Here is a 26,187-nt window from a genome sequence, read left to right as displayed (position 1 = left end):
TCATTGTGCCTCGCTAAAAGTTTTCAGAACCAAATTAAAGCTACGTGATTGAAAATATTGTCCTTGGCTGTTTTCAATTGTTAACTGGTGAATTACTAACAGCTTCGTTAAGGGACCTCTTTGCGCTGTTGTAGGCCTACTCTGCCATCCACAGTAGTTTGACAGTTCCTGAGCTCTGAAGAGATTATGGGCTTCAGCGAAACTCCCTGGGCAATGCTGCTGTAGCTAGGAATACATTTGTAGGAAGCTAGCGTCGGTTCAAGCATGTAGGCAGGACTTCCCCCCCAGGAGGATGAGTGGGCTCGCACGGTTGGTAACTCTCAAGAGGCTCCGCTAAAATATGTACAAGGTGGATGAATTAATTTCACTTAAAAGACTTAATTAAATTTCCTGCTAATGAATGTTGCCACTTGTATTGACACAGCACATGCATGGCAGAGATTGGTAGAACTGGTGATATGAATCAGTGGTGGACTTGAGGGCCAGGGGCGAAAGCATAGTGGCGTCCAAGAATGCATTTTTGCACCAGATGGGACGAACTCGCCCCCTGCACCCTCCCTGAGTCCGCCAGCGATATGAACATCGGTGCAGTCACACTCATGCAGTGCTGAATTGTGCCACTCACAAGCCGAAGTGCATTTTTTTAACTGCTAATGAATCGGTTGTGTTTGGGCCAACGCCAGCCACTCAGAAGCCAAGATTAAAACTCTGCTCTTGCTAATCATAACAAAAGCCATGGGATTAGTCATTGGAGATAGAGTCAAGGTCCTTGCCCACACAGCTAATTGAGCTCTTATCTTGGCCCAGCCGGCAATACCATTAATCATAAATGGCATGTCATGTTCATAAGAAAGTGTGGAAGCTCCATAAGCTCCCAATGAGCTCTGAAAATGCAAAGTGCTTCGTTTTCAAGATCCCATGCAGAGCCTTGTGGATATCGTATGAAGATTAGCCTATGAAAGGTGTCCTGTTGGTGACTCCTTCAAAAAGGTAATTACAAACACGCTGTGATTTGTTGCTCTTCTTTATGACCGAATTTGTGTTCAATTCATTGCGGCACAAGCCTCTTGTCTTGCTTTCTGCTGGCTGGTGAGACTAATGATAATCTGTGGGAGCATGATTTGTTGCTCAGAGCAGACACAGAGCCCCATCTTGTTTACTCTACTTTACCGGAGGCGGTTTACCATAGATATAGCCAACAAAAGTGGAAGAGCAAACATAATCTATTGTTAACCACTGCAGTTGCTGCACAGCTTTCTCTAGATGCCCTGTAGAAATGCACTGGCATACCTGTGAAGTTACAGGTACTGTAGCTTTGTGTGTTATCTGCCCCGAGCTAGTTTCTGCTTTGGTAAACGTGTGTATAACCACGTACTATTGTCTTATGACCTTTCAGTGGATTTTCCCCAAGAGAGAGCAAAATTATTGTCTTTGGTGCTCCTGTTCCAAATCATGCATAACTTTAATTGCCAGCCCATGATGGGGTCTATGAGAAAGCTCTAAAACTTGAGTGCTCACATCAGCGTGCGCTAGTAAATTAGCATGACAGTGGCGGGTGGCTGCGTTGTGAGCGAGGAGGAGGCGGGCGGTGGAGACGGGGTTACGAGCTCAGCATAATGATTGAAATCCCTGCTGTCAGTTGATGGCTGCTCAGGTGATGCAGCAGCACCTCTCTGAGCAGAATGGAGACGGAAAGAGAAAGACTTCACACTTTAGAGGTTTTCATACGAGGAGGGATCAAGGGGGATTTCGTTCTGTGCTGTCGGCCTCTCCCTTGTTTCTTGTCAGGAACTTGTGCCACATACGGCCAGCGGACATAATGTGAAGAGGCACATGAACAAACCACCAGCTAATACAAATGCATTAGAGGAATAAACAATCTGCCACATATGTTAACAAAAAGAATCAATCAAAGGATGTTAATTATAAAAGTGGACTAAAATGAAACTCTTAATGGCTCCTCACAGTCTCTTGGATGTGTCCACGCCGAGTGAGCATGTTTGAGGTATTAGCATAGACAAGGATGCGTTCACAGTCGGGAGAACAAAACTGAAACCTTTTAAAGAGTGGATGTTGATCATGGAGCCACACTGCCACTGAATATCAAAACGGACGCCATTTTATTTTTCTACACAAGCACTATCTTGTTCTTCAATACAATGTCGGCCCTGCTTCTTTATTTACTCGTTAGTTGTTGCTTTTCACTGTAGTTTTAACCATTTCACTTGTGCCTGTATGTACAAGGCAAAATAAAATAAATGATATATAAATAAATAAACTACACTCACTGCTCATACATCCTCTTCTTCCTCTCTGCTCCTGTAGCAGCTCGAATTCCTCTCCTCACCGCTTGCTGACGCTGTCTCTCGTGTGTAAACCTATGGATGAGGAGAGAATGGTTGTTGAGGTGAGGGTCATGATATGCTATGATGTGATATATGGTTATGGCACTTCATTGTCCTGGACTGTATGTGGTCGTCCTCCTGTTGACACACTGCAGCACAACGCCTCCTTTAGGTGCTGGGGTGGCACTTGACACATGTCATATAACGCGCCGCAGCACTGCGGCAGCAGTATGTTTAAGGCTTTAGTGTTGTGCAGCAATGAAAAAGTAATGCGCATTTACTATGCTATTTTAAAACTATTTTAAAGAAAATATTAAAATCAGAAGCCCAGCAATAGAAGCAGGATTGAATTAATGGACAAATCAGTGAACACATATTTATACTATCTTTGTATTTTGCTTGTCAGACTATGAACGGACAAGACAATACTACAACTTTTAGTAAAGACTCTGATGTCATTTAGCGATTCCAGATGTCCTGCTACATTTAAAGAGGATGAAAGGTGTGCTATAATATTTCATCGATGTCCTTTGTGTTTTAGGCACAGAATCTCTTTAGCTGTATGTCTTAATTTTTTTCCTCACATGTGTTCTCTGAATCAATATACACATTCTTGTTGTTTACTGCTTAGCATCTGAAATTGAGACACTTGGGTACTTGGGGAAATGCTCGTTGCCCTCTTTGTCAGCATTAAAAACACCTAAGTGTTACTACCCGACAACACGCCATTAGCACCAGTCGACTGGTTAATATTTGAATTAAGACATATATGGTATTTGGTTGCACTGCAGAGTATTAAGTCTTAATCAGCAGGACATGGACCAACAGCACCTTTGAAAGCACCCGAATGCATTTGTATTATTCAGACATATCAGGCCCATTAGCACAGGCACTAGAAATGGCATTCATATTACAAGCCACCAAGAGCTTACGAGCTGGTGCTCCAGGGAGAAAGGAACAGCTGAAGGATGCAGTTTAAAAATACCAGATTGTTTTTCTCCAGGGCTGGAATGACTCATTACCCAGGCAGCAAAGCAGGAAGTCTTGTCAGTTGGGTCGTCCCACAGTACAGTGACACGCAAATTGCGCCAGCGCATCACTTACAGTGCTACGGTCCTATTGGGACTGTAACAACAACAGCGAAACACACATACACTTGTACACAACTCCACATGAACACACATGCACACCTGTGTTAGAATCCAGGGAAAATGATGTGTGCAGCTTTGTGGGGGATTTTTTGTTTTCTGGGAGGCAGGGGAAAGTCTCAGGTGGCTGCCATATGCCGACGTGTTTATCCCTTCTCCTCTCGTGTTCAGAAGCGAGGAGATAGCCTGACCAACCTATTGCTCAGACACTGCCACGCCACCGTGAAGACTTGCCACTACTGGATCTTTACTGCGGTTTTATCTGATGGCCGCTCCGCCACGAGGCGATGTGAGACCAGTCCTCACACGTCACCGGCTCTCCTCCTATCTCGCTGGATGCAGCCCAAGGAGGTGTGAGGGGGATGTTGGAGGGGTTAGAGGGCATATTGGGGGCAGACTTGCATGGCACTCGGCCTCGGATCATCCCTCAGCTGGGAGATAAAGAGCAGGAGTGATGACTTCCCAGCTTGAGCTGAGCTTTGGGCCAGCGCTCGACCTTTCCAGTAAAAAAGGTGACTGATCCGTGGAGGCCTGTGATGTAAAGAAGTGCCCTTATCAGGCCAACAGGGAGGACGAGGAGGGAGGAGGAGATAGCAGACAGACTTAGGCAAAGAAATTTAACTTATTCTGGGCTTGGGTGGGTATGTTCCTAATGTCTTTCTGTCTTCGCCCCCTCCCTCTCTGTCTCCAACCTTTCCTCCCTCTATCCTTCCTATCTGAGCTCCTCTGCAGAAAAATCCATTTTCCTGCAGTAGTCCGCTTTGTCTGCACGGGGCGCAGCGGTACTGAGGCGGGTGGTAAATAATGCACAAGTCATTCACAAAGGAGGGAGCGCTCGCTATAAGACCCTTTCTGAAGTGGGCTTATTAAACCAACCAGGCTGCAGCTATTTCCAATCCTTTTTTGGGGGCAAGGTGAAGAAAATAGGGAGAATGTCCCAAAAGAAAATATCTGCTCCAACAGGACCCATTAGCCCACTCCCTTGCCCATTGAAACTAAAAGAGGAATTCCAAATGGGAGACGCAGAGGGCTCCCAAAGTCACTAAGTGTGCCTTTGCCGCGGTGCACTGCAGAGATCCTGCAGTCGGGTTGTGCTTTATTCGTTCCTGAAAGATAAGATTGCCAACTTGCTTATGGATTCTGTGACATTTCCAACAGAAAATATTAAAAAAGAGGAGCAGATGGCCATCGTCTTCTGGACAGGATTCAAAGCAGTGGTTGATGAAAGTCAAGTTTCCAAAGCTTGTTCACCTTTCCTGACAAGCAGCGCTGTAACCTTGACATGAAAGTGCTGAGACTTACTTCAGCATGTCCCCTTCTGGCTTTTCCTCCGTCTTTTGTGTATCAGCATGGATTAGCTTTTACTTCATTTTTGATCTGCTGCATTTTTTTCTTTTTCCATTTGCTCTACAAAGGAAGAGGAGTGTTCTTGTTATCCACCCCCGTGTTTTCACTAAATTCTGTAACTCCACTCCAGTGTTGTTTCATTTTCAGTCAAAATGCTGCAATTGTTGTCATCTCTCTTTAAAGCAAAGCGGAGAATAGAGGCCTTATGGTGCGCCTGAAGGTCTCTATTCTCTGCTGCGCTTTAATATATACAGTCAATACTGTTTGAGTCAACAGAGGCGGCCAAATTCAGTTTCAAAGCTGCAGTTTTCACTTGCTTCGGGTTTAAGTGGAAGGTCCAGGAAAAAGAATGAATCAGACGTGTGCGGAGGCAGGGGAAGATATGAGATCCTATACCTCACTAATGTCAGAAATCCACCTACATACGCTGACAGAGAGTATTGCAGCCTCCACGAATATTTACCACATTTTCAATAGTTTTCATTGCGCAACCGAGCCCAACACATCCTGTTGACAGCACTATTTTGGAAAGAAAGACATGTGGGAAAATCTAATGTGATGGGAGCAAAACACTGCTGAGAACAGTGCTCTTGTTACAGGGCAGAACAGCAGAAGTAGGCCTCGTGTTATTGGCCCTAATACATTTGCTTGCAGGAACTGACTCAAAAGATGAAAGGAAGGGAGAGGTTTGTCTTTTCCAGGTCAACATGCCTCCAGGGCTGTGCCTCCATCCAAAATAGATGGATCTACAAGAAAGCTGGCCAGAATTAGTTAATGCTCGCACAATGATCTACCTAATGTATTTATTTATTTGATTCTTTCTTATTTTCTGCTGGTCTCAGGATGTCTTTCTTCCTCTGGCGCTTTCTTGCGGATGCTCGTGGGCACATCTCTTTATTCCTTCCACTGCGTGTCTGATGAGTCATGCACAGGGGCCGAAAAGGAATTAAATAGTCATTGTTTGAGATAATGGATAACTAATGGGAGCCTTATGAGATGGTGAATGAGAGCATGTGTTGTGTGAGAGGGAGTAACTGCATGCGCTGTAAATATGAGTTTAAGTTTTGAGTAAATAAGAGATTAAACATGCTCTGATGTGATGAAATAGGCCGTGTAAATACCACCCGCGCAACAACGAACAGACCACAGACTGCAAACTGGGTGCCACCTGCCCATCTCATCCCGGTTATATGCCCCATTCATCTTCCACCTCCTGAGAGCTCATCGACTTCCCTTTTCTTACCCATCAATCCACTCTCTCTCTGCCATTCACACGTCATTAAAACGCCCTGGTCTTCTAGAAGGCATGGGCCGCATATCCCACGTGATTCCCCCTTTCATCTCTTTCAAATGAACACTCTCCCATATGTCAGGGCGTAGCTGAGCTGCTTTGTGGCTAGCATCACAAAGAAGAGAGGCTGATGAGCACTGTGACATGTCATCTCATGGCGAGCTATGTCCCGCTGCCTGTCTGCATTTTTTATGTGAAAAATAACTCTGTGAAGAGTTTGTACAGGATTCAACCAACGTCTTTTGGCACGGGGTGTTTTAATTAATCCTTATTTCTTATTTTATCCAACGAGGACTAGCCACAGATGGCCAGCTTCGACATAGAAAATGAAAGTCCGTTACAAAATGTTATGTAATTGTTAAAAACTACCACATAGTCATAGAAGAGTCACAGATTTCTGGAAAGGAGAGCTCAAAGATCTAAGTAAATATTTAAAACCTACGAAGATTCTCTTTTATGAAATGACTAAGAGAAATTATGTAATGCTGAATATTTATTCATCCTCAAATACACCCTTATGAAGACCATGTGCCAAAGCACATTGGTGCAGACAATATGTGATTTTCTAAAACATTCAAAGATGATCAAGAAAATATAAAGAAATAACAGTTTTCATGTTATGTCAAAGATGTCCATGTATTGTGTTGCAGGGATATGCTAACCAGCTAGCTCCTAGCTACTTTTTACCATAAGAAGTGATGGCAGAGTCAGCCAATAGGCCCGCTAACTGCTTGGTTAAACGAGCTTCTCGGCTAACGTAGGCTACAGTTAGCAGCAGTTAGCCGTTACTCTGGTGATATGCTGCCCCCTATTTGTTTGGAGTATGAATTCAACAGGTGGCCAACCTGACTGCAAACATATTGCACCTTTAAAGGCAGCGTTACAGCAGTTTTGCAAGTTACTTCCAAAATTTAATGTATTACATAGTATTAGTTACTTTCATTTGAACAGACGCTCAAGTTTCTTGTAGTTCATTACAAATCCAGTGGTAGGTGCTATTGTATGTATATGAAAGCAGAAAAGAAAGTGATGCACATTCTGGCTCCATGTGCATTTTTCTTTATCATCAGATGACATTTCAGCCCCTCTGGCCTTCCTCAAGATCTATTGTCTATTGTAACGCCTGAAGTTCTCCTACAGAGCGTCAATCTGGCCTGTTCATGCGTCCACATTCAGTGGTTATCACTAAGTCTTAAAGTTGCCCAGTTACATTATATTATATAGTGTGATGATGATATAGAACAATTAAATAGCCTCAACCTTTTTGAATAATCGACTAGCCTCGGACGTACTGATGAAATGATGAATACTCTTCTTTTCTATGAGATACTATTTCTTGTATTTCTTCATTCCTATTCCCTTGGCTTCAAAAATAGACTTTTCTTACAAACAGGACCTTTAATCAAGCGTGTCAACACATTATTAGACTAATATATATTAATACATTACTGTAACATGTTACATTTGCCATGTGTTAACCAACCAGTGCTGCTTAAAGGCAGAGTAAATAGGATTTTCCCACAAAACAACTTATAGACTTCCCTTCCGCATTGTCTGTATCTGCAGAGAGCCTCTGTCTGTAATTTATATGTTTATGTTTTTGCTGTGTTTGGACATTTCTGGGGCAGTGAGTGTGTTGCTTCCAACCGATAACAGCATTGAGTGTGTGATGGCTGCAAGTGCTGAAAAGCTGAAAGATGCTAAAATGCTTAGAGGTAAGGGTGACTGCTGGGTCAGTTGATTATACCCACAAGCAACCTCTTTCATTTACTCAATTAGTGATTTGATCCATGTTAGTACAGATTATATATTTTAGCAGCTTTAAATACCTGGTTAACCTATGCAGTGACAGCTCACCCTTCGTAGCCTTATCAGTGTGTTTTATTTTTTATTTTTGACTCTGATTATTAAAAGTCTCATGAACAACATATCCTGAATTGGATGTGTGGCTACTGGTGTAGCAGATGCAACTGCATGCTGTTCTCCTCTGAACCATATGGATCTGTGTATGTGTGTGTATGTTTTCGTGTGCCGTGACATATGGGATCGTATCCACGTCAGTAAAGACGAGCTCAGTCTGCGGTTCTTTGAAGCCACACTCGCTGGTCAGAGCGTGTCTTCCTGGGCCTGTCCAGTCTTCTGTCAGTCTGAGGTGATTGCATATGACACATTTGCAGCCAGCCTGCATAGTCAGCGGGCCAATTCAGCAGAGTGCAATATTGCGAAACTGGAGAAGACTGAAGAAGGTTAGGTGACACATTATGGCGGTAAAAAAGGGTGTCAATAATGGTTTGTCTTTTGAAGCATTCTCAGGCTCATTTTCACCGCCTCTCGCCTCAGGCAGTGGATCTATCTGCATCACGCATTGCATTTTCACATGAATGAGAAATCTGCCTACTCAAAACACCACTCTGTACCGTACAGTACGTTCACCTATGCATGACCTTGGAATGACTAATGTGTGTGCTCGCGATTGTTTCTATCCTGGGCGCAAGGGCTTTGCAAGGTTAAGTAGAGAGTCCATGTCAAGAACAAAGCAGCAGAGGTGCTGCCAATTTAGAAACCCTCTTTGGTTTCCCCCATACCTATAATTTGCCACACAGCAATTCTCCAAACCAACTAAATAGATTACCCCGAGAGTGACTTTGGTTTAGTCTAGACTGGTCAAAGATTAAGTGCTTGTTTGATGTGTTTTTCCCCCCCAATTGTAACCCACACAAACACAATACTCCAGTTTCTCTTCGACAAGCACAGCAAGTGCCAGTCTAAGAGGGCCGCTGCCAAACACAGGAATTTTGTCGTAATGAAGCTGTCAGAAAGATGTGGAGTGTATAATGTTTGCACCCGCTCCACTCCCAGGCCTGGAAAACAGAATAAACCGTTCTTTTGCTTACAGCAAATTATGCATAGCATACAATGACATCAAACTAGCGTCAAACTGTGTAACCACTTATTACAGCATGTTCTCCTCTCAGACCACCTCAATGCGTTTTCTCATCTTCACATGCCCAAATGTACGAGGCTGCCCGTGGGCGCTGTCACTGCTCTTTCCCTCTCCAGCTGACACTCCACATGAGGAGGTGTTAGCATTATCTGAAGCCATCATCGGATATTTACCGGGGCCGTTATCCTTTTTAGATAATACAACAGTGATTCATTAGGCCTCATTTGCCTTCGTGCCCGTGCAGTACATTCTACTGTGAGGGCTCACAGTCCTCACCAGTTTCAAATTGTTGACACAAGAGCCCCAGAACGGTGTAAGAGACCAGTTTTGGGAGTAGTGAATCATGATTTTTTTTTTTGTTAGAGCACTTGAAATGTAAGGACCTCACTCAAAACATGATACACCCCTTATTCTCAGAGTCATAACTTAGTCAGATGGGAACGCATGCACATGATGCACATACTGCTGGAATCAACATCACTTATTTTGTCCAGTGATATAAGCACTGTAAACAGTCTCCTACAAATAAAGTTTGTTTTATTACCAAATTGTTTGCGAAGCGGTGACAACATAATATCTGCCTTTATTATGAGACAATGTTTCTTTGACTGAATTAGACTAGTCCATTTATCTACCAGGCTCAAGTCGCAGAGAGGTAGTCAGGGTGGTCACCAGGGACAGGGTTGGCATCTAGACTATGTGGTTAAGGTTATGGGAAGATCGCAATTTTGGTAGAATGTCAGAAAATGTTATGTATCACGTTAGTGCTGACTTTTTCCGTGATAAAACAGACCATGATACAAAGTTGAAAAATGCTTTAGTCCTTGTGATTGGATAGTGTGCTGCAAGATTGCTTATTCTGGCAGAAAACAAATGGTATTCTTTATCAGGGCACATTTCACCGATGCATTCATTATTAACATTGTTGCGACTTTTCAGGTACGTTGGTTCAAAGCATTTCCTCATTTTGTTAATAGAAAATGTAATTGGGTCAGCGTTGTTTCCCTTACAATGTATCCGCTCTTGCATATTAATTGTACAGGAATGTAATGTCTTGGAGACGGGGCTGAGCATGGACATGTTGAATCAATTTATAACTCAGCTGACAATGATTACAGTGCAAATAATATGAGTGAGGCAGAAGTATAGGTGAAAAAAAAAAAAAGATGCAGTACCGTTAAGGCAGCATTATACTTTTTCTTTGTATCACAAAGCTTTTTCGGGAACTGTAGAACTCAAAATGAAGTAAAAAAAAAATCAATCCATCAAAATTAGCTCCAATCACTGTTAACTATCAGTTTTTCGACAGCACACAGGCATAAAATGTCCTTATATTCGCACATCACTTCTTCTCTATCCATCCATATGTTCTTAACCATGAGGAAAAGCCTTTAGACATACAAAGTACGAGTTCAATAAAAAATACACATGCACAGCGCCATGCACATACATATCATAGCACCTAACATTTCAAAGCAGTCCCTGGACATACTGTATGACACACCTATAAGAAATAATGTCAGATAGGACCAAACAAACGCAGCTTAGAGTTCAGTTGCTTGACATTCTATGACTTTAATTCTGAAATGACACAATGCCGTTTCTTCTTTGTTGTGTATTCCTTTATATGCTAGGTTTTGACACAAATCCTCTTAGTACTTGAGGGGGTTGACACGTGCTTCTTTAAACAAAAAAGGATGCCTCCTAAAATGTTGTTAACACCTGTGTCTGCCTGAGAGCTAAGAAACACCGAGACACATGGGGCACGTACTGGAGCAGCTACCCTCATTTATTTTCTCTCCAGCCATGTGTAGATAAGATAAAGCCTTATACACTCTGTTAAGCAAAAATGCTTGGCTGCACTACTGGCAGCCCGCACGGCACAAAACCCAAAGTAGGGCATTCCGAATTTTTGCTCCTCTGTGGCTTGAAGAGTGCATCTGGACACCCCCACACGCTCGTGCTCGGCGGATGGCTGCATTATTTTCAGCTTACATTACTTGAATTATGCATTGTACATGGTTTCACATGTGGAAATTCCCCATGTCTGTGACATGTGGAGGCGGGTATAAAGCTGGATTTGAGCCATTCTGCAAAACCTCACGGGTAGATTTGACTCCCAATGCCTTCCTTGGAACATTTCACAGTGAACAGCAGCACCGCTGAGGGTGACTTGGTTTGCTGCCAACTATACAATAGAGTTGTGAGGAATGTGCCATTTTTGCCCCCTAATCCAGTGGCTCTCTGCCACCACACTGCAATTAATCCACTATAGTGGCAATCTAAGCATACATAACTCTATTTCAGCCATTTTTAAATGCAACTTAGAAGAGAAAGCGTTGTCAGTTCAGCAACTAAGTTGATTAATAGTTGCAGGAGTGCTGTCCCTATATACACACAGTGGTGTAGCAAGTATCCATCCTTTACTTAAAGGGACACTTCACCAGTTGTACATGCTGTAAACAAGTTAATCGGCATGAGGAGAACTTCAGAGCCTGTGAAAACAGTTGAATGTTTTCTGTGCCTCTAGAAGAGCTCAACCTTAACTTGTTGACTACAAATCTGTAGTCAAGGAAAACCTTCAATAGTAACCATGGGATTTGAAAGACATGATCATTTACTTGGCAGGAAGGGCAAATAAAGGATGATTATCGATTTGCTGTAGCAGGTGTGGGATCAATTATTCTGGCTGTTGACCCAGGGACTAAAAGTCAAAATATCTCTTCCTCCGCTGCATCGATTTTGACCACTTTGTGTCAAGAATGCCAAGTCCCCCACTGCAAACTTGATTATGGGGCCACAATAAATCATAGAAATATTATTACCGCAATGTAAAAAACTCACTTCATGTTCTATAAGCTGATGATAGGGATGGTGGCCGACCCATCCGTCAATCCCAGAGCCTCAGTTTTTGACGAGGTGAGAATAAGACTCAAAAATCAATTTTTTATACAAAAAGTACCTTTAAAGGAGACCTATCATGCTATTTTTTCCCCTTTTCTTCAGTTTGTAGTTTATTGTGTATGTATGTGTCTTGAAAGTTTACAGAAAGCCAAAGTCTGCGCCAACGGGAGCTCCTCTGCTCCTGATATGCCTCGTCAGGAGTTCCGCCTTTAATTGCATGACATCTTGACATCACACTATCACCATGTCACACGTACAGAGCTGACATGGTGAGCTGAGCTGGCACAGGCCTGTATGAGCATTCCAATCAGAGCAGACTGGGTTTCAGACAGAGGGGGAATACAGTGCTGCTGCTTCTCATATCCTAGAAGTGACCAAAAAATAAAATCATGAACCTGAAAATGAATGTTATTAGCCTCCTTTAAATTAGAAGTTTCTAACTGAAAACGGTTAAAGTCGAGTAAAAAGAACATCTTTGGCTATGAAATGTTGTGAAGTAGATTTTTAAAGATGCATACAGTGATATTAAAGTACAAAATTTTACTACGTGATCAAATTTACTTATGGAGCTACTCTCTAGCCCTGTACACAACAACAGTTTGTAAATGTCAGGCACAGCTCAGTCTTGACTTGGCTCAAAACCTCACTCAGCAATCCCACTGAATCAGGATTGGAGCAGCTGGGAGGTCAGTGCATCACTCAAGGGTCGATGGTAATTTGATGGCTGTTGTCGAAAGGGAGAACTCTTCACTTCCACTTTATTTTCCAATTGTTCACCAGCCGAGCAGGGATTCGATCCGACAGCCCTTTGATTGCAAGCTCATTCTCTCATTGTCAGGATATTGTGAGCTGACTGCCTATTGTTACTGCTGTCACTTCTCAGTAGTGTCGTATGACAAACTATCTGCCCAGCGCAGTTATGCCGAAGAAGAGGTATTTACTGAGCATAGGTGTTGATTTCATCTTCCTTGTAGACAAGAAGACACTTCCATGTATGTTCACACGCGTGCATACAGATCTACGTCGACCCTCTTTTCCCACCCGCACGCTCATAGACTGTGGCTCTGTTTTTCCTGCTGCCGCCGACCTCCGGTTCCCTCAGTTATTCATGAGCCATCTGCTTGGGCAAGTGCTGTGTCAGATGTGTGTCAAACAGGACCTCATCTGTCCCCCTGTACATCTTCTAATTGTATCCTCGTCTGCATGCACGAAGCCGCCACTGATGCCCCTGCAACAGTCCACGGTTAGCCAGGGGACTCCAGCTCGGCTCTCTAGTCTATCAAGCCCTAAATAACCTGTTTAATTGGCTGTGTGCATCTTTATTTAAGATCATGGCATCTGGTTCATCAAAGTTGAAAAGGCAGGCATAAATCTGTCTCTGCGTGCTTGTCGGTGTGTTTGCAATGTGTGAGAGTGTGTGTGTGTGTGTGTAAGCTTTTCTAGGAAGTGGACTGATTATTATTTATATCTAGTTTGAGATAGAGAAAAATAGGCAACTTGTGAAAATTATTCACATTAAATCAACTTATCAAGTCACCGGTAAATGGTTGTGAACTCTTCATTACATCGTAGAGGTTAAGACAACAATAAGAAGTGAGTTTAGAGAGAATCGAGGTTAAAAAAATGCGAGAATATAAAAGTGAGGAAATAATACTTGACCTAGAAGTCAGAACAATTGTGTTGAAAACTAAGTTAAAGAAGAAAAGTAGCTCTTTTGAACGAAACACTCTCAGTGACAGGGTAAATATGGCAGCCATGAAAGGGCCAATGTGGCCTTCTGATCACAACCTTTTCCATTTGAATATGCCCTACCAGCCAATCCCTCTGTAATTCAGGGAAGCTCTTGAAAGTGAAGACCATTTCTTCTCTATCAAAAAACTTTTTCACAGGCTTATGAGGGAAAAGAGGTTCAAAGCAAACTCTAAATGGAATATCTTCCTGGTCTGCCATGACAGTGTAACTGTAGGCTACTCTGTAATTCTCGCCTCTCCAAAAGTAGTGCTTTATCAAAAACTTGACATGAAAGAAAGTAGAAGCACTGATTCAGAATTAAGGAAAAAAGTTTAAGTAGACCAAAAGGGATTCATTTACAGGAACAAGAGTACATCTTGTAAGTTGCTTCACATCCAGGACGGTATAACTCAAACTCCATTGAAACATATCAAGAGTGGGGCTGAATTTTGAAATTTGCTGATAACTACCTGTTTTATGCACAATTTAAAAGGATTTCTCCTGGCTAGATAGCAGAGTTGTGACAAAGCAAGTTTTTTCTTATGTGGTGTTTGCGTTGTGAAACCTGCTGTGCCAACTTTGCAGTTGCTTTTGTCATTTCCATTCAGTTGATTTATGCTTGACAGAAGTCTAGACGTCGGGAATAGCGAATCCAGAGCTGCACTGGATTGTAGTATTAGCCCTTCGATTCCAATAAAATTGACTTGACTTGGCTTGAAATTGCATATAAAAGAGATTTTAAAACAACATTAATAAGTTTGTTTTTTTTTCAAAAAGAAATACAGCTGAACATAATTGTTTCTGAGTGAAGGAATATAATCTTCATATTTTTGTGTTCACTCCTCATGACAGCTTTGTGTTTGTGAATCTGCGGGGCACCCAAGTTATTGCCCTTCATTCTCCTAGCTCACAAAGTCATTTATAGATGCCTCGGCTGTGCCAAAATTGGGCTTCATACAGCTGTCATATCCTATACAGTTTCTCTAAGTTATTCCCTTTTAACAATTTACGTATGCATGGATGGATTCACACAAGATACATGACCTTAGAGAGAAGGATCATGACTATATTAAATGCAGACCCGCCTCTGAGCAACACAATAATGTATGATTTCAGAAAGAGGCCAGGAGGTCCCTCTGGAGAACTACTGTGATTCATCTCTGACAGAGACATCACTTCCACTCTGGGCCAGGGGGATAAGACTGTCATGTTAGCCGTCCCTGCTCAATCCCCGGCCCTTCAAAGTAAAGCCACCGTGATGAATCGGGGCCCCTCTCAATGTGCTGTCCCGACATGCCCTCTTGTGTTCATTGCGGGTTTCGGGGCATGAGTGAGGTTTTTAAAATGCATGTTGTATTTTTCATAGTAAGACAAAGGAGTGCTGAGAGTTTGTTAGGAGCTCCGAACATGCCAGGGACACATGCAAATGAGCGAGGAGTCTGGCTAAGTGATACACTCATGCAATAAGTAAACAAAGCTGCCTGTGCCCACTTATACCACTCCTGTGGGCATCTCTCTGTTTTTGCTGCTGAATGTAGTGTCCTCGAGCAGGGAACTGATACCAATATTTTTGGACTTGAAGTTGCTGTTAGCTGATATTATTCATCCACAGGCTATTTTTCTCTCCCAGTATTTATTTTTTCTTTTGGACCAGAGGACATAGCGCTCCTGAAATCTATACTAAAGAAATCATTTTAGGTGAGGTGTTGAGGCAGGCCAAAGACAGTTTCATTGCAGGCCTTTTAGATTGTCATGCCTGAAGCATGTCACGATCTTAACAAGGGACACTAAGAGACCATTATCCAATTTTTGGCACAAGACCAATATCAGCCCAATTTAATGTCCTAAGCAGACTGTCCTCAGCAACTTGACAGGATTTTGGAGAATTTGTTTTGACGGACAATTTAATTAGCTGAGCAGAGAAGCTGTATCACTGGTCAGCAGGATTTCTTTGACCTGCCCACGTATATTTTCAGGCTCCTATTGTAAATAGAAGTGCTTGTCATGGAGGAGGGAGGGCGGGTGAAGTGATGTACTCTACTCAAAGCTGAAGGGGCAAAAATGTCAGTCAGGAGGAAACAAAGAAGCTTGTCTGCTCTTAAACAGAGTGATGATTGCTGCTGTACAATAATATAGCTCTCAGAAGAGAGGCCACTGGCAGGATCTGAAACAGGAAGGCAGTGCTCGGGGCATTGTTTTGACACAGCAGATAGGGGAAGATTAAGTGTTGAAACCAAAGCTGGCAAAAGACGATAAGGAATGGATTGTTTTTTGTTGTTTTTTTCACCCAAAACCTTGATACTGCATTTTACAATATTCGAGTTTGTGTCAACAGCAGCTGTGGGGACAAACAGATAAACATTAGCTCCTCTTTATGTAATCTTTGCTACGATTTAGATTTGAAGTGAAGACAACTCAGTAGAGAAGAGTGGAAAGACTGGTGTTGTTTTCCGATCAATAGTGTAAACACAGCATACAAGTCTCTGGAGTGGAAGGTGAGAGGTCTAACTGTGAAGTCAGGCAGAGGTTATTCAAAAATCGGGTTATGGAAGAAATGAAATTGTACAAAGACGTAAGCAAGCCATGACTTGGGATTTCTGTTTGTAGAATATGGTAATGCAATCAGTGTGGTGCAGATGTGAAGATGCTGCTAGTGAGAAAAAAATAATTGGGACGGAGTTGATGACATTGAGGGGCTTATGTTGTCATTCAACAGATGCTAACAAAGACAAGACATATTACGCCGAGAGCTGAGGAAACCAGGCTTTGACATGCAACGCGTGGGTGGAAATAGCCCGTTAATGAATAGACAGCACGGGGGGAAAAAAATGAAGATGGCAGAGGAGATACACGGAGCGTGCTGTGCGATAAAATATTGCTATTGTTAGGCAGTGCTGAGGGAAAAGTGCTGCGATGCAGAAAGAGCGGAAAGTCTTGACAGCTTTCCGGTGGCAGTCTGACGGCTGAGCAGGGAGATTGGAAGGAAAGTGCAGCAGAGGGCTGCTGTCAGGCCACACCAGAGCTCCGTTTAACAAGGTCCAGAGATGAGCTGCACCGCAACACATTGCAGGGGAATGAGAAGAGGAGAGTGGGGATGGAGGGAGGGCTGAGTAAAGGCTCATGCATTTTTTCTAGAGCCTCACTACCTGTCATTCCTGCAAGCCAGGGATTCCTCACATGTGCATGGGAGCAGAGATTGGAAATCCTCAGTCAGGACAGGCTCTGAAGGGGATTCAGAGGAGAGATCTGGAGGAGTACCTGCCATCATATGCGGTGACACTTTGACACCTTTATCTCTACATGAAGGAATGATTGAGCCCGAAGAGATGCACTGTATTTTTTTTTTCACCTCGGCTGTACCTACAGTGTGTAATGTCAGAAGTGATCATTCACTCGTGGTAATCCAGCCCATTTCACTAATCGCGAGAAACAAGCTGAGGACAGGCAGAAATAATTAATGTAAGCAAATGCGGAATGTGCCTTATTTTAAACATGAATGCCTGCTGGGCAAACACATACAAGAATCTTTACAAGCCTCGCTCTGAGTGCTACCACACCTCTTGCATATCTCACCTTCATGCTGCACAAAAAAAATGCTTCAGTCATGGCTGCACAGTGGAAACTCTAACAGGGCCTCTGTAGCCCTCTTTCTACCTTGGCCCCAGGCATCAATCTCTTAGCCTGGCATGAAAGCTTATCTCCCAGCGTCAGGCTAAATGTCAACCTCAGGAACGCTGAAACACCATTAGTTATGTCCGCCCTATTAGAGCATGCTAATTCCACATAAAAGCCACACGCCCAATTTTAAAACGAAGTCTTCCCGTCAGCAGGAAGGAAATGTGTCCCTAGATTCAAATAACAACGCTGTTCAAATGCATGCTGAATCGATGTGATCAGGAAGATTCTCTGTTCTGTAGAAATGTTCTGAATTGCAAGGAAATGTTTTGGAATTTGTTTTTTCAGGGAGTTTCATGGTTTGTGCAGTGTCGTCAGCTTAAATTCTCATACAGTGGCGTCCTTAATGTCAAAAATGTATAAAATATACAAAACATTAAAAATGAATTGTACCCACAGTTAAAGAGAGGTACCCTCATGCTCTATATCACACTGACTCAATGATCTCCAATCTGATTAAACTGTAGGGTGTTCTCTCAAAGGTTTAAGCATATTACATTCTGACCTGAATTCATCTATTTCTACAGATTTCTGCTGCTATATTAGAACTGTGACTTTCATTATTTGCATACATTATTTACTAATCCACTGATTTCTCTTTTTATCTGTCTCCGTAGGGGGGCGACTCCTGTTTCTGGTGATGTGGCTGAACCTTGTGCCTCAAACTGACAGCTGCCCTGCCAAGTGTGTGTGCTACAGTGAGCCCAGGCCCACTGTGGCCTGCCAACAACAAGGACTGTTTTCCATCCCTACTGAGATCCCCGTGCGGAGCCAGCGGATATTCCTCCAGAGCAACAAGCTGACGGTGGTAAGGTCCACCAGCTTCAGCTCTTGCCACAATCTCACTGTTCTCTGGCTCTACTCCAACAACATTAGCTACATCGAGGCTGGAGCCTTCTACGGCTTGGAAAAACTGGAGGAACTGGACATCGGAGACAACAGCAACCTCCGCACCATCAGCCCTACAGCCTTCCGAGGCTTAACAAAGCTGCACACCCTCCACCTGCACAGGTGTGGCCTGTCAGAGCTCCCCGTTGGGGTTTTCAGAGGAATGTTCTCCCTACAGTACCTTTACCTGCAGGACAATAACATTCTTACCCTGCATGATGACACTTTTCTGGACCTTGCCAACCTCACCTATCTCTACTTGCACAATAACAAAATCAAGATAGTAACGGACAACATGTTTCGAGGCCTAATTAATCTGGATCGGCTGCTGCTACACCAGAACCGAGTTATCTATGTCCAACCAAGGGCTTTTACTGATCTTGGTAAGCTGAAATCCCTGTTCCTGTTCTTCAACAATCTCACTGTCTTGACTGGGGAGACCATGGACCCACTGGTGGGTCTCCAGTATTTGCGTTTAAATGGTAACCAGTGGATCTGTGACTGCCGGGCGAGGACCTTGTGGGACTGGTTCAAACGTTTCAAAGGTTCAAGCTCTGAGTTGGAGTGCAATGTTCCCGAGTTCCTGGCAGGAAAGGACCTGAAACGACTGAAAAGTGAAGACTTGGAGGGGTGTGTGGAAACACCTCAAGTCCAGACCAATCTCTTCAGCTCCAAGGCACAGTCTGGAAAATTCTCTTCCACTGAAAATCCTCTTGGGGACACCATTCCCAGGTGTTGCCTTGGAGATAATGACAAGTCCTCCATCCTGTCTGGCAAGAGCCGCCAAATCACCAACAACCCTCTCAAGGAAAAGGAGAACATGTCTAAGACTAAATTTAAGGAGCCGGAACGAACGAAAAACGAGACCCAGAACAAGCAGAACGATGGACCACTTGGAACCTTGTCCAACAACCTGGACAAGACTTTGGAAAACCTAAACCCGGACCTTATAGACAATCTGGAATCATCTACAGCGTCAAACAAAAAGAAAAAGAAGTGCTCCAAAAAGCCCAAATCAGACACCCAGTGCATCAAAGGCCGGGGATCTACTTTGCAAGTGCTGCGCTTTCTCTTCATTCCCATGATCTGGATATCTCTAGCCATGTCTTAGGACTCCTGGTATCACTCTGAACACAGGACTCAAGATTGTTGATGCTCATGACAATGATAACAGAAGATGCAGTGACATCTACAACAGACAGTGACTGAAAAGCGGGGATTCACATTCACCCACCATGGGTGAGGACAAACAATGATGAGGACGTTAGAGTACATTTAACAAAATGGATGCCTTTACAGAACACTACAGATCAAATGTATATAATGAATTGGTGCCCAAAATTGTTTGTTCTCTATGTACTTAACTGTACTGTGTCTAAGCTACACTTCGGAGACTCCTCCTTTTTCCCTCTCAAAAGCTTTTACTGCTTAGACAGTCCACCGGAAGAATAAAAAAATGAAAAAAATGAAAAAAACAAATACATGAAATCAGAGACCGAGCGCACACAAAGAATGTTGGGTCCGTTTAATGACGATAAACGATCTCCCCCCATTATTTATTCAAAGTGATGCATTTGTTGGGTAATGTTATGTTTTTTTATGTTTATAAAAACAGATGTTTTACCTCCCCCAATTTTAGTTCTATTTTCATGACAGAAAGGGTGTATGGGTAGCATTTACCAAAAGAATGCTGTCAATTTGTTTATGGAGATTGCAATGGAACCATAGATATGCATTTTATTTTACTTGTGTACAAGTATGAATATATTATGAATAAAAGTTCTTATTTCGTAGATTTTCTCTGATATTGTGTGGTATTTTCTAGTATGAAAGGACACTCAAAGGTCTAGTTTGTAAGAATTCTCAACTTGTCAAAAACGGAGGTTTTGGGAAGGAGGACAACCCAACCTTTAATCCCAAAAGGACAAACGCTGACTCTAAAGAGTAGAGGGTGTGATAAGGGGTGTTCAGTTCATTGCAATCTATGACCTCACCTCCACTAAACCCTATACACTAGACCTTAAAATGTGAGCACTTGCTGCTTTTTCTCTTTAATTGACATACAACAATGATAATTGTTTATAGCTTTTGAACTGTGTTGGTTAGACGAAACTAACAAATTTAAGGCATTCATTTGGTTACTGCCAAATTTTACCTTTTCTAAAAACAATTTTTGGACATTTTATTTACTTAATAATCCCATAAAAGCAAACAAAAGACAAGTGAGTGGTTAAAAAATGCTTACTTTATAGTGATATATAGTTTATAGTTTAATTACTGGACTTCTTCTACTTCATACTTGCAGCTCATGATGATCTTTTTGTGCTCCATCGCTGGTGTACCATTTTAATGAGCTGAGAAAAAAAAACTACATTAGAGGGGAACCATTTTCTAAGATTGTGTCAGCAAAACTGCTCTAAATGAGTACCAAAATGCATTTGAATTTACAAAATGCTTTTGAATTTAGCAATAACAGCAGCTCACATTATGTCTCACTAACCATATTGAGAGCCAAACAGCATTCCTCCTCCCAAACAGATGGCGAGCCCACTGTGGCGTGTTCATTGTTTTCAGGATTGTTGGGAGAGTGATGACTGACTGCTTTGTCAAATCTGGCCTCTTCCCAAACCTCGGGCATCCAGATTTTGTTTGTTTTCTCCTCAGCCTCTTCAGGACATTGGCATCACAGCGCTCGACACAGTCCAGAGAAAACCGGCAGTGTCTGCTCAGTTTCAGTGAAATAAAGAGCGGTAATAAATGGGATGAGATGAATTACTCCTTCACTGCTTTTTCGAACTTTTCACCTCTGCTTTCCAGCTGATGTAGCCATTTTAACTTTGATCCTCTGGTCAAGAAACCGTTGGTCTAAGAATAACTCATGAATTAAAATTAGCAGGCCTCTGTTTGATCTTTATTAGTTGCAACTTCTTTTCTTGGTTCAATCTCCTAAGGCTTTTTGAAGGATCAAACAAATCAATGAGTATGCTTTAATATGAATTTTAATACACGGTCACAATCCAACATCAACACCCATCCATGCTGTATATATTACAAGTCTGAAGTGACTGCTGCACGTGCTGCAGTGTGACGATGTTGAATGAAATGCCCCAGGCAGCTTAACGAAATTCAGCATATGATTAGAACTAGTTATGTATATTACTCACACTGCCACATCTCTTATAATTTTGAGTGAAATATTAAACAGTGTATGAAAATGCTGTGGGAATATTCAAAAAGTGACTGCTCACATCACAAGCGTGACTTTGAGAACAGAGGGGCCCTCAAGGCGTCATATAAAGCACTGCTCTGCTTCCCTGACATGGAAAATACAGTGTGCAACATTTGAATACAAATTAATTTAAGCTTTGAGATGTCACCTTGTTATACAGTTCTGCAGGGGTGAATTGCCTGTGGTGGGTCCACGCTGGCGTGACCACAGGCCAGGGTAATGTAGAGACTTATATTCGGCTCCAAATTAAGTCAAGATCTTTTCAACAGCCCTCAATTTATCTCATACCAAGTGAAAGGATTAGGAGGCAGGGTCTCCACAAATCCCCGGAGCTTCCCATTGTCGTCGATTAACCCTAGAAAGTAAGAGGACTGAAGGGGACCTGAGAAGATATCGATCTTGAGAAGGAATCAACAGGGAAAATCAACAAGGCTCCTCCAACAGAGTCCCACTACCCTCTGCTGTCACACAAGCAGCTGCAGGCTGAGAAGAGTAATTGTGTCTTACTCAAACCTTGTCAAAGCTTTACTGTATATCTGCTCAGGCAATCACTCGCTATCTGGATCCTATTCATCTGTTAAAATGACTTTACAACTACACCTGTAATCTTAAAATGAATTTGACAAGTGTGGTATATCTGAAAAACAACTTTCACTGTGTTACCCAGTATCTTAATAACAGATTCATCAAACAGCATTTTCTTTTTAAATATTCACTCATTTGCATGTCAGAAAGATCACAATCATCCCTGCCGTTACCAACATTTTCTTGTTGTTTTTAATAATTCTCTACCATTTTTCCATCACTTGAAACCTCCGCTCATGTTACAAATGAGAGAAAGTTGACCAAAACAACCTGAACTCAGGTTCACCTCTTTTTAAAACCATGTTTTGTTTTTGTTTTTTGTATGTCCAATATCCTGCAGATAAAATTAACTGTTGCTTTTGTTCAACAAGGATCCTTTTATATTTGACATGTTTTTTTATATAGATTTACAATTACAGGGATAATGGTTGATGCGAGGTGATTATTACTTCCTTAGAGTTTGTTTTTAATGCAGTTTGCTTTTTAGTTTATAGCTAAAACATATTATAAATAGAATTACAAGTGCAATATGTAAGATTTTAGTTGAAACTGTACACAAATTAACAGAAATTATTAACAGAATTTGATTACTGTTTTGCAGTGATATCTACTGAAGTTAGAATGCTAACCAGCCAGCCACCTTTTAAATAAAATGAAAAAAAAAAAAAAATCCATACACGTGTCCCCCATTACATATACATGACATGTGTTCATTCTTATTAGATAAAGATACATACATACATAACAGGTTTTGGTATGCCTGATATTTGGAACAGTTATACATACCTCCCCTTTTCCTAGATTTTGGTTTTCTGTCTCCAAGGAAAGTGCTAAACCATTTGGAAATGTTGCATCAGAAAGTATTAGTTTCTGTCTCCATGTTTTTCCACTATCAATGATTCAGCAATGCTGCCTGTCACTGTTCATGTTACCATGTATATCTTTCCATTTATTTAAAACAAATCACTGCTGCTGTTTCTCATTTAGCAGAAATCGCTGCTGATGCTTTTTGCAAACATGCACTGGAAGGAATCACCACTGTGTTCTGCGATAGAAGTCCTTGTCCTGGATTATAACTTAAAAGGCACTTCTCCGATAAAAATATCATCAAGTGTCTCGACTTCAAGAGCACACTTTTAAATTAGCTTGATCATCAGAAGCATTTCCATGCTGGCAAACACAAGGCCTGTGGATTTCAGACTTTGAAAAGGAGACTCACGCTGAGAGGAAGCTACAGTTCCTCCTAGCATGAATAACATTTGGAACATTTGGCAAGACACAAGGATCCGCCCTCACCAGTACATCATGTCTCATTCACACATTGAAGTATACGTTTCTCCTCTACATTCACACATACTTCATAATGAGATTTTATGGTCTCTCCATACCTCCATTCATCTTTTCAATTATTTATAGCAGACTATTGTTTTTTATGCAGCTCTCTGTGGATTTCCAGGTGTGATTTCTTTCAATTGTCTTCAATATTTTGGTGACACTTTGAAAATAAGAATGAATGGTTTGAATTAAACATGCAAATAATGCCTATATGTTCATATTGTATAAAAGAGTTAATGTACAGAATTATCCCTGGAAAACAGATGTGATATGGTGTTATCCAGTGCTCAAGACATAACAAGGTACATTTATATATATTTAAAAAAAAAAAAAAAAGTTTAATTAGGGGATTTTGAGCCGTAATTGGTCATTTTTCCAAGTGTGTTGGTTAAATTGCACTTTTTTTCTGCCACTTCTTACTACTTTTGATGGTTAATTCCCCTTTACTGTGGCCCACATTCCTGCTAACTTCACTGTTAACACAAGTCAACGCAATGTCAGATGTGGCTTAAATTTTGTCAGATATCCAATGCTGTATAACCAAAGCATTGCTATAAACCGGTCCATTTTCATGTTTATTTTAGAGTATATGCAGCCCATTAAGGATGTAGATAACCATGTCGATAGCATAAGTGTTGTCCTTAAAGGAATGATTTTTCTCCAGATGGCTGCTGTCCACTTACATCTGAAGGAGAAGAATCATTCCTTTAAGGACAACAATGTAAACATCCTGGCCAGAGAAGACAGATGGTTTGAAAGAGGAGTAAAGGAATCCATCTATGTCAAACTGGAATGGCCATCTATGAACAGAGGAGGTGGCCTACTACACTACTTATCACCCACCTGCAATGCTGGGCTCACCTAGCCCCAGCAACCCACATGAAGGCCGGTTGGACCAACAACAAGTTTCCCTAATGACTCTGACACTCAGAGCTCACACTTGTCCTTAACGACGAAAAGCCTGTCAATTTGCATTTCCATCCCCAGTTTTACTGCGCAGACTTGAGCCAAGTCATGCCCAAGATGGACCTTCTCTGGAGTAGGTTCACCTCCAAGTGGGCCGCGGTGACATCTCACAATCACGGCCAACCCGTTACGACCCCCTTCTCTCCCTCAATCGAGCCTGTGTTATGAGACTCAACTCATATCTGTGCAGTAAACCTGAGAAAATTTTATCTCCTGTGTCCCTGTTCGGTACTTGTGGATATCTGCTGTATTGTTTGTTTTCAGCCACCATTTCCTGATTGTGCTGCTTCATAATAAAAAGCATTTGAATAACTAAATAACAGAGGAGTTTCATTGTGAAAAAATTTATAGGAATTTAAACATGTTTGCCAGTGAATTAATGGTGCTCTGTCAGCAGATTTTTTGGATAAAAAATTTACAGCCGCTCTGTTGACCACTTCACAAGCCAAGCACGTCATCAATTGACCCTCAGGCAGGTAGCCCTATTGTAAAGGAAATGCAAATCCGTGCCATGATGGGCTGATGTGCCAAGTCAAACCAAGCAGAGCCAGGCAGGCAGATGCAATGGACTTACACCATTTGTAACATGAGCAGTGTTATTTTAGTTTCCCTCACAAGATGGATTTTAAAATGATTGTTGCTGTAATAACTTTACACAGTTGTAATATTGCGTTATACTATTACAAAGTCAGTGCAGTGTTCCTACATGTGATGAACCTTGAAACTCAGGGCTGTAAGTCAAACTGGACTTCCTAGATTGCATTTCATCCTCTGGAGCAACTACCCACACTTACACAGCTTCTTTGTAATTTTGCACATGGATTCTCCCAGATCACTCTCCCCTCAGGAGCTCTGACCAATCAATTGGATTCACTCGAACAATGACATGGATGTAATCTCTCACTGGCTTCCCATCTGTAAAAACTGCCAAATTTTGTTAGTTTGGAGTTTCAGTCAAGCCAGAAGGAAGTTTTTATTTTACTTTTTTACACACTTATATGCCCATATTTCTGGACCTTCAAAGTGTGTCCTGTTGTCACAGACACTGTAACACACACACACACACACACACACACACACACACACACACACACACACACACACACACACACACACACACACACACACACACACACACCACAGGATCATTCCAATTTTCTTCCAGCTGGCTGCCCAAGGAGACTAAAAACCCATCAGCCCTGGCCTCTTTACAAGCCCCCTAAGTTGTCGGCAGAGGCTGTGAGGTCTGACAGCAGTGCCATGCCGGGGCCACAGCTCCATTTAACAGTGCCCAGAAACACGATGACCTGAGCCTGCAGGCTCCTGCTGGACGTCAAGAACTTTCTCATCACAGTGCGACAACTGACACCCACCCCTCAGTCGGAGTGTATTTCTTGGTCTCAGTAACAGATTTAGCCTCTTTCTGCACTGATGAAGGGAAATGAAGCTAATTATGGGCCCTCCATCTGCAACGAGGGTCCGGATGCAAAATGCATTAGCATCTTGGCAGGGATTCAAAAATAACTACAGGCTGTGGAAGAATCCCTGGTAAAGGAAAATAATCAGCATAGAAAAATGTTGCATTTAGCGGTTATTCTGCAGCTGACACCCATGTAATCATACTTCCAATATGCACCAACAGCCATTTGTTATATTTTAATAATATCAGGGATAGGTCTCTATCAAAAATTGTAGTTAAATCTGCTTCACCAGATTTGGCTTTTGATGTGAATAATAAATGTGGATAAAAGACAACACAATTCAATATTATCCAATGAATCATTTTAATATCAGGAAAT

The 26,187-nt window shown here is 42.1% G+C and overlaps 1 protein-coding gene across 1 annotated transcript in view; it reads left to right on the top strand.

Annotated features, from left to right (window-relative positions):
• Positions 1-20,068, top strand: part of rtn4r (reticulon 4 receptor) — a 46,244-nt gene extending 26,176 nt beyond the window's left edge. Inside the window, exon 2 of the mRNA XM_084359339.1 lies at positions 18,003-20,068. Within this exon, the coding sequence (XP_084215465.1) occupies positions 18,003-19,384 (1,382 nt within the window). The 3' untranslated portion in view covers positions 19,385-20,068. The remainder of the gene's footprint in view (positions 1-18,002) is intronic.
• The last annotated feature ends 6,119 nt before the right edge of the window (positions 20,069-26,187 follow it).

Source organism: Pagrus pagrus (assembly GCF_965226575.1).
Source record: "Pagrus pagrus genome assembly, chromosome: 8".
NCBI lineage: Eukaryota > Metazoa > Chordata > Actinopteri > Spariformes > Sparidae > Pagrus > Pagrus pagrus.
The sequence above is the reverse complement of the archived record's forward strand: the minus strand, read 5'-3'. Positions and strand labels throughout refer to the sequence as shown.